The sequence below is a fragment of the Oryctolagus cuniculus genome, chromosome 17 (assembly GCF_964237555.1).
Source record: "Oryctolagus cuniculus chromosome 17, mOryCun1.1, whole genome shotgun sequence".
Taxonomy (NCBI): Eukaryota; Metazoa; Chordata; class Mammalia; order Lagomorpha; family Leporidae; genus Oryctolagus; species Oryctolagus cuniculus.
Genome location: NC_091448.1, coordinates 32,580,597 through 32,592,904, shown reverse-complemented (window position 1 = coordinate 32,592,904; position 12,308 = coordinate 32,580,597). Strand labels below are relative to the sequence as shown.

Below are 12,308 nucleotides of genomic sequence, written 5' to 3'. Positions count from 1 at the left end.
TTTCTAAGCTTAATGTTATTGGATAGACTTTGAAGGCCTGGCTGGGTGTGAGAGGCCCAGACCTATCCATGGGGTGCTGGAAGAGAATTGAAAGAGATGCAAATCTCCTTTAAGGGAGGCACCCTGTTGACTTGCATTACATGGATGGACTAGGAGGAGAGCTGAATAGGAGGCTGATGGAAATAGGCAACTTGCGTTTCACTGACCCTAGGCCATCCCCTCAATAGCAGTGGCTGGAACTGGAAGCTGGGCAGAGGCTGGGCAGAGCCAAAGGCTTTTTAGCTCGGGGCCACAGGGTCAGTGGTTCTGAACCAGGAGTCCTTCGACACCCAGGGCAGTTCCGTGTCCAGTGGCCGTGCTCTTGGCAGGGCTGACAGAAGGCATTTGCTGTCACGACAGCTGCTTGCCCAATGCCCTGGCTCCTTATATTAGCAACAGGTGCCGTTTGGGGTGCACTGGCCTTGCTGGGTCTCCTTGATGGCAATCACCGTGTAAAGCAGCCATTGATTGGTCTGTTGCCTATCCTCTGCTGCTAGCTTGCTCCTCATTTTCCTGGTCTCTAATAAAGTAGACCATGGAGGCACCATTCTAAAGTCCAGGTGGTCATGTGTATTTCTGGAGGGTCCCATGGCCTCCTTCTTGTGTTCAATCATTTGCTAGAACAGCTCACAGAACTTTGGAAAAGTGCGCAACTATAGGCCTAGCACTATGGCACAGCAGGTTAAGATACTGCCTGCAGTGCCGCCATCTCATTCGGGCACCAGTTTGAGTCCAGGCTGGTCCACTTCTGATCTAGCTCCCTGCTAATGCACCTTGGAAAGCAGAAGAAGATGTCCCAAGTGCTTGGGCTCCTGTCACCCATGAAGGAGACCCCAGTTGAAGCTCTTGGCTCCTGGCTTTGGCCCAGCCCTGGCTGTTGCAGCCATTTGGGGAGTGTATCAGTGGTTAAAAGCTATCTCTCTCCCTCTCTGTAACTCAAATAAATAAATAAATAAACTTTTACAAATAAAAGAGTTCATTAACTAAATTACCAGTTGGTTATGAAAGCATACAACTCAGGGACAGCCAGATGAAAGAGATGCACAGACCAAGTACAGGAGAAAGCGTGTGGAGCATCCCTGCCTTCTCCATATGCCCCTGCCCAGTGCCTCCATGTACTCACCAACCTGGAAACTCTCTGAATCTGGGTTTGTGCCTGGGTTTGATACCTGGTTCTGCTCTTGACTTTAGCTTCTTGCTAAAGCAGACTGTGGGAGGCAGTACTGATGGCTTAAGTGATTGGGTTCCTATCTCCAATGTGGGAGACCAACTCTGGTTTCAGTCCTCCTGCCATTGTGGGCATCTGGGGGAGTGAACCAGTGGATGGGAGAACCTTTCTCTGTCTCTGTCTCTGTCTATCTAATGAAATATTTTTAAAACTGAAAAAAAAGTATCCTTAAAAAGTAAACACATTGGCCGGTGCCACGGCTCAATAGGCTAATCCTCCACCTTGCAGCGCTGGCACACCAGGTTCTAGTCCCGATCGGGGTGCCGGATTCTGTGCTGGTTGCCCCTCTTCCAGTCCAGCTCTCTGCTGTGGCCCAGGAAGGCAGTGGAGGATGGCCCAAGTGCTTGGGCCCTGCACCCCATGGGAGACCAGGAGAAGCACCGGGCTCCTGGCTTCAGATCAGCGCGGTGCGCCGGCCGAAGCACACCCGGCCGCAGCGGCCATCGGAGGGTGAATCAACGGAAAAGGAAGACCTTTCTCTCTGTCTCTCTCTCTCTCTCTCACTATCCACTCTGCCTGTAAAAAAATTAAATAAATAAGCAAACACATTAACATGAAAATAGAAAAACCTGCATCTAAAACAGAGGAAATTAACACAAGGTATGAAAGAACAGTTGAGGGGCCAGCGCTGTGTGTGTGGTGTAGCAGGTAAGGCCACTGCCTGCAGTGCCAGCATCCCATACGGGCACTGGTTCAAGACCCAGCTGCTTTCAGGCATGGAAAGCCAAGACACTGCGGCAAAAAATGATCTACATGAAGGATGTCTGTGAGTGAGACCCCAGTGGAAAGATGGGGGCATCAAAGAAGGATGTACTTTTCTTTGAAGGGAGGAGAGAATTTCCACTTTGCTTATGGCCCTGTCTAAATACTGATGGAGTTTGTGGACTCAAAAGGCTTCTATAGTCTTGGCAGCTCATGTCAAGAGCCTCGGGTGAGGGGCCAGCGCTGTGGCATAGTGGGTAAGGCCCCCATCTGCACTGCCAGCATCCCATATTGGTGCTGGTTCAAGACCCAGCTGCTCCACTTCCAACCCAGTTCTCTGCTTATGGTCTGGGAAAGCAGTAGAAGATGGCCCAAGTGCTTGGGCCCCTTCCTGCACCTGTGTGGGAGACCATGCAGAAGCTCCTGGTTCCTGGCTTCAGATTGGCCCAATTCTGGCCATTGTGGTCATTTGGGGAGTGAACCAATGGATGGAAGACCTCTGTCTCTCTCTCTCTCTCTGCTTCTGTCTCTGCCTCTCTGTAACTCTACCTTTCAAGTAAATAAATAAATCTTGAAAAGAATTAGTTGAGGGGCCAGCACTGTGGCATAACAGGTAAAGCACCACCTGCAGCACAGACATCCTATATGGGAATCAGTTCGAATCCTGGCTGCTCCACTTCTGATCCAGCTCCCTATTAATGCTCCTGGGAAAGCAGTGGAAGATTTCCAAAGTGCTAGGGCTCTTGCACCCACATGGGAGACCCAGAAGAAGTCCCTGGCTCCTGGCTTCGGACTGACCTAGCTTCGGCCATTGCAGCCATTTGGGGAGTGAACCAGTGGATGAAAAATTCTCTCCCTCTCTCTCTCTGTAACTCTTTCAAATAAATAAATCTTTAAAAAAAATGGTTGAGGAACATTGTTTGGATGATTTGCACTAGCAAACAGTAAATACTTTACTCCCTGTCAAGGAAATTAAAGCAAATATGGAGTTGATAAAATAACAAAAGGAGATGAGATGAAACAGCAGCTGGGGTAACTAGAGAAAATAAATGAAGGAGAAAAGTAATTATAGAATTTAAAAGCACCGGAGAAACTCAAAGCATGGCCGTGACATTACTGAACATGAAATAGCTGTGTTGTTGGCAGTCTTGAGAAAAGCTATCCAGAATGAAAGCAGCAAGACAAAAAAGTGGGGGAACAATCTGAAACAACATTTGAGTCTGTATACTGGAAAACATCGCTGAACCGAAGCGCCAACCTGAGCAGCAAAACCTCACACATATTAGGCGAAGTTAATTAAAAACTGCAACCGCCAGTGTGCCCACCTGAAGTTATCACGTGACAAGATTAAACACAGACGTTCCCAACTTCCAGATATTAAAATAAACTGATTGTTTACAAAACAAAAAGGAAGGCGAGCTGGTTTCAAATTTCTCAGCAACACTTGATGCAGCCATGAGGAAAGCTGTGGCTGCGGGGTTCCAGATCAGGTCAAGTTGTTGCTCATGCGTGCAGGCAGCAGCAGGGCACGACCCAATAAGCAGGTTCCATCTGGGGGGAATTTTGAATCTGTTAATAATGATTAGGGTTTTTTTTTTTTTTTTTTTTTTTTGACAGAGTGGACAGTGAGAGAGACAGAGAGAAAGGTCTTCCTTTGCCGTTGGTTCACCCTCCAATGGCCGCCGTGGCCAGCGCACCGCGCTGATCCGATGGCAGGAGCCCGGTGCTTCTCCTGGTCTCCCATGGGGTGCAGGGCCCAAGGACTTGGGCCATCCTCCACTGCCTTCCTGGGCCACAGCAGAGAGCTGGCCTGGAAGAGGGGCAACCAGGACAGAATCTGGCGCCCTGACCAGGACTAGAACCTGGTGTGCTGGCGCCGCAAGGCAGAGGATTAGCCTAGTGAGCCGCGGCGCCAGCCAATGATTAGGTTTTAATAGTGAGATCAACCAGGATTCGATCAGAGAAGTAGAATTAAGTTGTAAGTGAATGTGTGTGTGTGTGTGTGTGCACATGTGTGCTGTTTGTGTTACAGGGACTTGACTGTGTGGAAGCTGTTAGGCAGTCTTTGTACAGCTGGCATCTCCGAATCAGATGTGGGAGCTTGAAGTCCACAGAGCCAGCAGTTAGGCGGGACCGTGAATGTAACGTGGAAAGGAGCAAGTGCAGTGTGACTCTCATGCACGAGCGGAGTCCCTGGGACCGTCCACGAAGCAGAAGCGAGTGCCAGGTCTTGGCGCTGCTTCACAGCGCTAAGCACGCTCACCTGGCCCAGGAGGAGCCAAGGGAACAGGGAGCAGGTGCAGACCTGGCTGCTGACAAGCTGAGCCAGCAGAAAGATGACAACTCATCTGAGCTAAAAAGGGCTATTCCCTTCCATCTTCCGCATCCCCACAGGAACCCCTCTGTGGGTCACCCGAGTCAGAAGCATACAGGAAAGGTGATTGTGGACTGTGTAATTCAGCTGAGGCAAGTAGAAACGTGATAAAGACCCCACAATTCACCCCTTGTCAATGCGCTACCATCCCTGTCCCCTTAAACCATACTTTATCTCCACATTTTATGAGCAGAGTCACACTTCTGTTTAACATGATACTACTGTCCCTTTTATACATTTTTTCCCATTTATTTGAAAGGCAGAGTGACAGAGAGAGCTCTTTTTATCTGCTGACTCTCTCCCCAAATAGCCACAATGGTCAGGACTCGATAAGGCCGAAGCCAAGAGCCTGTAGCTCCATGCAGGTTTCCCACATGAGTGGAGGGAACTCAACTACTTGAATCATCATCTGCTGTGTCCCAGGCACATCAGCAGGGAACTGGACCAAAAGCAGAGCAGCCAGAACTCTCTTTGCCACAATGCCAGCACCACCACTATCCCTCTTAAAACTATCCTTCTCCCTAAAAGAGCACCAGAATTCCTTTTTTCGTCTTTGGACAATGATCACTCTTTTCTTGATTCATTGACAATCCCTCCTTGACATTTTGTAAAATGAATGCTTACACAGAAAATTGTATGCTCTTAGCCCATCTTAGATTATTACAGAATAGGAAAGGAGAGGAAAGCAAAAATGCTTGGTTAATATTTTCTGAAATAGATTCACATCAAAATCAGGAAGAAACAGTCCTTGTTTCGACAAGGCGTGGGATCACAGCTAGTATTTGTTAACTACCTTAGTTTATTTTTTGTTGTTGTAACAAAATACCTGAGTGTGGGCAATTACAAAGAAAAGAGGTCTATTTTTGGCTCATAATTCTGGAGGTGCAAGAACATGGTGCTGATACCTGTTCAGCTTCTGGTGAGGGCATTGTGCCAGGCATCCTATGGTGAAAGACCCGAGAGAAAGCCCTGGAAGCCACACTCCCTTTATTGTAGCGCCCTCTGGTGGAGCTAATCCGGTCCCAGAATGACCCCTCACTCAATACTACCAGACAACATTAATCCATTCATGAGGGCTCCTCCCCCATGACCCAAACTCCTCCCACTAGGCACCACCTCCCAACACAGCCACACTGAGGAATTAAGTAAGTCTTGAAGAGCGGACATCTATGTTGCTGAGCCCACGCACAACCTCCATCCCTGCTTCCAAGGCTCAGGAGTCCATACGAGTGGCTGGAAGGGACTGATGTCCAAAGATAGTTCATCCTATCCACCTGATTATTAATATTGGACCCTTGTTTGTATCATTCACATCCCGTTTCAAAGAGCCGGTTCAAGTCCCAGCTACTCTGCTTCCATCCAGCTTCCTGCTAACGCACTTGGGAGGCAGCCAATGCTGGCCCACGCATGTGGGAGACTCAAATGGAGTTCCCAGCTCCTGGCTTCACCCTGGCCTAGCCAGGGCTTTTGGAGGATGAACCAGCAATTGGAAGATCTATCATTCTGCCTTTCAAATATATAAAATAAACTTTTTAAAAAAATCTCCCTTTATCCTTTGGTGAGCATTCACATGAGATGCAAATATGTTCGTATTCTGCTTTTCAGAGCAGTCTATCCTTATACTTTTGTCCTCAATTTCCCAGTCATATTTCTCCCAATTCTGACTACCCAGTCAAACCATGATTTGGTGAAAACCCATTCTGGCCATCTCCCATTCCAGGCCAAATGAACAGCCATTGCTCTAGGTTCTGTTTACTAACAGAATTTCCCCTCACCTCTTTCAGGACTGTCCCAGAGTGGGAATTGGGGGCCATAGTTGAGTACTCTCGAAACATACATGCACATTGTGCAGAGTAGGCCAAGCCCAAGAGTGATCTTCCCCATGAAGGCATGAGTGTAGGTTGACAGTGTCTTACAGCAGGGACAGAGTTCATGAGCAAGTCCAAGAATCAATCATAGGGTGTTGGGGCAAGACTGACCTCAGGCAGGATGAAAGGGCTGCTTCCGGTGGCCAGAAGGGTTTGCGGTCCCCAGCTTCACTGCAGACTGCCCTTATGACCCATCTCAATGCCCAGAATCACATTTCCTCCCAACAGAAGAGAGCGCTCCCAGTGCACCTGGGAATCCAGTTTGTGCTGGAATTCAGGGCTTGATTTGGTGATTTACCAGGACTGACTGCAGGGGCAGTGTTTTGTTTCGTGGATAAGATACTGCTTGGGATATCAAAGTGCCTGGGTTCCAGTCCTGGCTCTGCTCCCGATTCCAGCCTCCTGCTAACGTACAACCTGGGGGCAGCAGGTGAGAGCTCAAGTACTTGGGACCCTGCCACCCACATCGGAGAGCTGGACTGAGTTCCTGGCTCCCAGTATCAAGGCAGTGGTCATTGTGGGCATTTGGGGAGTAAACTAATGAATGGTAGCCCCCTCTCTGTCTCTCATATTAAAAAAAAATTATAAAGCCTTTAAAAAAAAAAAAAGTCCTAAACATTAATCTTAAAATGTGGCAATGCTTTGGGTAGAGGTAGGTGTTTGGAGTAACCGTTAGGCCTTGGGAGGTCTGCATCTCACATTAGACCACCTGAGTTTGACTCCCACCTCTGCCTCCAATTCCAGCTCCTGGATAGTGTGCATGCTGGGAGGCGACAGGTGACTGGGTCCCTGCCACCCCTGAGGGAGACCCAGATGGAGTTCTGGACTCTCAGCTCTGGCCTTGAGGAGTGAAGTGGTGGAGGGAAGACCTTTCTCTCCTTCTCTTTGCCTTTCAAATAAAAAATGAAAATACATAAATAAATAATTGTAAAATCCTTTGCCTAAACAATTATACATTTATGAGTTTACTGTCGGGGAATAACAGGAATGTGCAGACACACGTAACCATCAGAATGAATCAGAGCACTGTTTACGGTTGGGATGAACCAGAAATTACTTGTGGGAAACAGCTGGGGCTGCAGTAAACAAACATGCACAACCATGAAACCGAGCACTCAGCAGCCACTCAGCTGTCTCAGAACACTTACTGCCACGAAAGGCGCCTGGGCACAGTGATGTGTGAACAAAGCAGACAGCACAATAGCATACAGGATATGACGATTCAATCTTTGTAAAAAATATATACGTCTACATAGCAAAAAAGGACCTGCCATGGTTTCTACCATATTGGTAACAGTGCTTGTCCCTGCACACGAGTGTTTATTTTGTTCTTTGTTTACCTTAATTTCCCACTGTTTGTACAAATCACATCATTTGCTTTTGTAATAAGGAAAAGTTAATCTGTTATAATCCTTCATTTTGATAAAAACAAGCCCATTTTGCAAGAACTTCAGTTTTCTTAAGCAGAACTGATTTCCAGCTTGTCCTGGGGCAACACTTTATCCTCTGCTGAGGCTGGGGGAAACTTCCCAAGCACAGCCTAGGTCAAGCTGAAGGAACATGGCTGACTCCCACTGCTCCAGGGTCGCGGGCTCAGCTCCTGAACTGAGATCAACCCAGCTCATCTCCAGCCGTCAGTCCTATTCTTGCTGAGTCACCAACTTCATCATCTTCAGAGCCATGTCCCCTTGGTCAGAGGGAACCTGGAAGCAAGCACATCTGTTAGTCTCCTGTGACATCCCTGGGACTGCAGTCAGGAGTGACATCCTGAAACCTTGTTCCTACGGGGCGGTGTTGTGGCGCAGCAAGTTAAATGACTGTGATAACGCGGCATCCCGTATCAGAGTGGCAGGTCGAGCCATGGCTTCCCTGCTTCCAACCCAGATCCCTGCTAATGCACCTGGGAAGGCAGTGGGTGATGGCCCCAGTACTTGGGCCCTTGCTACCCTTTTGGGAGGTCTCTTGAGCCATCATCCACTGTCCCCCAGGATGTACATTAGGCAGGAAGCTGGATTGGAAATAGAGAAGCCAAGACTCAAACCAGGCACTCGCTTACAGGATGTGGACATCTCAAGTTGTGTCTTAACCACTGTACCAAATGCCTGCCCTGAAATAAATTCTTTAGAAACTCTTCCTGAACATCATCAAGAGGGAAAGCCACAGGCCTCAGTTTCTCCTTGACAAAAAGAGGGTAAGGTAGATGGTGTCCCAAGTCTGCAACCTCCCAGTTCCACGTTCTGAGGTGCACTGGGATCCTGGACTCTGAGGCCAAGCCAGAGTCCCCAGGAGGCACAAGTGCAGCAGTGGGCCACTCGAAGATGACATCTAATCAACTAAAGGGGAAGTGGCTATTTTAAGGCTTCCCCCCAACTGATCTGTTGTTCTGTATTTAACAAGAGGCAATGGGCCGGAACTGCGGCGCCTGGGTGAGCAGAGGAGCGTGGGGTTAGTTTGGCCTGTGCTCTCCCATCAGCCTGGTGCTTTGCTTCCAACCAGCTCCTTCCTGGTCAGTACTGAAGGTTCAGATATGCAGAACTATAAAGCACATATCTCTAACCCCATGGCCTGCTGCTTGCTCGTTCTCCTGGCAGACTTTCTTCAAAGGGTGTACGTCTTTCTTCCACACCCTAAAGGAGGCTGTCATCTGCTTCTTTTCACTGCTCATTCATTTTATTTTATATATATATAATATATATATTTACATTAACAGGCTATAATTGTACATTATTTCTGAAATACAGTATAATATTTCAAGACTGTGTTGTGGCGCAGTGGGTTAAGCTGCCACATGCGATGCTAGCATCCCCTGTGGGCACCGGTCTGAGTCCTGGCTGTTCTTCCAATCCAGCCTCGGGCTAATGCACCTGGAAAGGCAGTGGAAAATGGCCCAAGTTGGAGACCCGAATGGAGTTCCAGGCTCCTGGCTTTGGCCTGGACATTGTGGCCATTTAGGAAGTAAACCAGCAGATGGAAGATCTCTATCATGCTGCCTTTCCAATAAACAAATAAATCTTTTTTAAAAATTCAGTGACTTATTTTCATTTTATCTGAAAGGCAGAGAAACAGAGATCTGTCTGCTGGTTCACTGCCCAAAAGTCGATAAATAGACAGGGCTGGACCAGGATGAAGCCAGGGACCAGGAACTCAATACAGGTCTTTTACGTGGGTGGCAGGGACCCAAGAACTTGCACTATTGCCTGCTATCTCCCAGAGTGTGCTTTAGTAGAATGCTGGAATGGAGAACAGAGCTGGACTTTGAACCCAGGTGCTCCGGACTCAGGACACAGATTCCCCAAGGGGCATCTTACTCACTGTGACAAACACCTGCCCCTCACTCATTATCTTTAACCTCTCCATTCCCACCTCCTGAGCCTCCCATTTCACCAAAAACCCTTGGCACTATCACTAAAGATACCATGTAGGGGCTGCTGTCACTTAGGATACCTGCATCCCACATCTGGTCTCCCACGTGGGTGCAGGGGCCCAAGGACTTGGGTCATCTTCTACTGCTTTTCCAGGCCACAGCAGAGAACTGGATTGGAAGTGGAGCAGCCAGGACTCGAACTGGTGCCCATATGGGATACTGGCACTGCAGGCAGCGGCTTTACTCACTACACCACAGTGCTGGCCCCAGCCCATCTTTCTCCATGTCCTCTGCCTCTGGAATGTTATTTCTCAGACAAATGTAATAATTTCACTCCTTTGCTTACAGCTGCTCCATGGCACCTCCTGTCTAAACCCTCAATCCTCCTCCCCCCTCCCATGGCCTCAATGGCTGCAGGCTCCTGTGACCCCTGAACTCACTGCTCCCCTTGCTCCCACACCTGTCCTCTTTACCTAACTCACTCCTGCTCATCACACAGGGCCTTGTCTTCTGTACCTACAAGCTTGGGCTGCCTTACTTCCCTGGGCCAGCTCCCACCTGGGCATTGCTTCCTTCAAGGAACTAAGAGTCAGTCTGTCTAGACCAGGGATGGGGAACCTTTTCTCCACCAATGGCCACTTGGATGTTTATAACTTCATTTGTCAACTACACAGAATTATCAATTTAAAAATTAGTTTGCTATAGAGTTATTGAATTTCAAGTCCTGCCAGTGGTTGCCTGGAGAGGGTCAAGCCAAAGATTCCATGGGTCTTACACTGCCCACAGGCTGATGTTCCCTGCCCCCGCTCCGGACAGTGGGCCTTTGAGGAGAGGGACTGTGCACTGTTCCCCTTCACGCTCCCAGTGCCCAGCACCACACAGCGTGGAGCACTTAGGGACACTCGGACATTTGCTCAAAGGGTAATTAGGCTTGCGGCATCTTCACTTCTGGGGAATCTTAAGAAGAGCTGAAGGATCAGAGAGGTTAATCACGAGTTATCCATGGTCTAGGAAACACTGTGAGGCCAAGCCTCTGCTCTCCTCTCTTATCAGTGTTTCCGAGGCTGACACTGCTGATATTCTGCGCTGCACAGTTCTTCGCCGTGCACTCTAGGATGTTCACCAGGATCCCTGGCCTCTACCCGTACATGCCAGTGGCACCACCTCTCCTTCCTCAAGCTGTGACAAGCAAGTATGCAAGTATCTGCAGACATTCAAGTCCCCTGGGACAAAATCAACTTTGGCTGAGAAGCACTGTGTCCCTAAGAAGTGGCTTGGAGCAGGCCCTGTGGTGCCCCCATAACCTCTATTTGCATCTCCTCTGCCAAACAAGTAAACACAGTTGTGCTCACTGTGCAAACACAGCTGTAAGCCCTGTTCCCCAGCCACATGTCAGAGCCTAGTTTCTGCTCCTCAGTCCCTTCTAGATGGACATTATGTCCTTGGGCATACAGGGCTCGGGAGCGGAGGCCAGAAGGTAGGAACCTCACAGCATACAGGAGACAGAAATCCTGGGACCCTGCTAGATGGGCATCTGATGTAGCAAACACCACTCTCATATTGAAGGGCCTAAGTCCTAGCTCTGCTCCTGCTTCCAGCTTCCTGCTAACGCACATTCTGGTAGGCAACAGCTGATAGCTCAAGTAGCTGAGTCCCATGCACCCATGTGGGAGATCTGAATCGAGTCCCTGGCTCTCAATCTGGGCCCCTGGCCAGGAACCATTACAGGCATTGAGAGAGTAAACCAGAGGACGGGAGCTCTGTCTGTCTCTCTTGCTCTCTGTGTCTCCACCTCCTAAGTAAATACAAATGAACTTTAAAAAAGAAGAGAGAATATGTACACAAGTGGCCAGTCCAGGTGTAACAGTGAAGGGAGCATCTGGGCCTTTCTGCCAGCTCCCATGTTACCTTCTCCTTTGCAGGTGTGAGTGTGGGGTGGGGAAGGGAGCAAGACTGAGGTCCCCTTCATCTCCCTTAGCCCAAGGAAAGCTACTCATCAGCCTGTAACCATGCAGAGGGAGGTGGCCTCCTGGCCCATCTCTGCACCCAAAGAAATCCTGAAGCCCCCAGTGCCTGGAGACACCCCTTGCCTTGTGCCCTGCTCTGTGACTCGGCTTTTCAGAGCATCCAACTTTGATTTCCACTGCCTGAAAATGATCAAGGACAGAAAATTTCTCCCCTTTCCTTGCCCCAAGACAAACTGTTCCTTCAGGACAGATGGTTAAAAGGAAAGTAACTGATTAATTCACATAAGCTAAAGTGTAAAGGATAGATAGCCCAGTTTAACTGTCTCTGGAGGGTTTGCTTTTTAAAATGAGGGTTTTTATTCAATCCCAAAGGAATCAGGCACTATCTAGATGAAGTATTCCTTATCCAAAATGTTCAGGACCAGAAATGTTTCAGATTTTCCCAGATTGGGGGATATCTGCATTACACATAATGAAAGTCTTGGCAACGGGACCCACATCTAACCAAGGTGCTCACCTATGTCATACACATAGCCTAAAAGGAGTTTTCTACAATGCCTTTTGTGTGCCTGCATTCTGACTGAAACCTGTCACATAAGGTCAGGTGTGGAATTCCCACTGTGGCATCACGTCTGTGGTCAAGAAATTTCAGGCTTTAGAGCATCTGGCATTTTGAATTTTCAGATTCCGGATTCTCACCCTGTAAGCAGAATTTTGTTAAAGAACTCAGAACACTCCCACGCCTGAAGGATTTTTAATGAGACCA

At 48.6% G+C, this 12,308-nt stretch overlaps 1 protein-coding gene across 2 annotated transcripts in view; it reads right to left on the bottom strand.

The window, feature by feature from the left end:
- Positions 1-7,147: 7,147 nt before the first annotated feature.
- SCPEP1 (serine carboxypeptidase 1) overlaps positions 7,148-12,308 on the bottom strand; it is a 29,472-nt gene continuing 24,311 nt past the window's right edge. For both annotated transcript variants that reach the window (XM_008271257.4, XM_051825481.2), the window contains one exon: positions 7,148-7,914. In XM_008271257.4, coding sequence (XP_008269479.2) covers positions 7,852-7,914 — 63 coding nt within the window. In that variant the 3' untranslated portion in view covers positions 7,148-7,851. The remainder of the gene's footprint in view (positions 7,915-12,308) is intronic.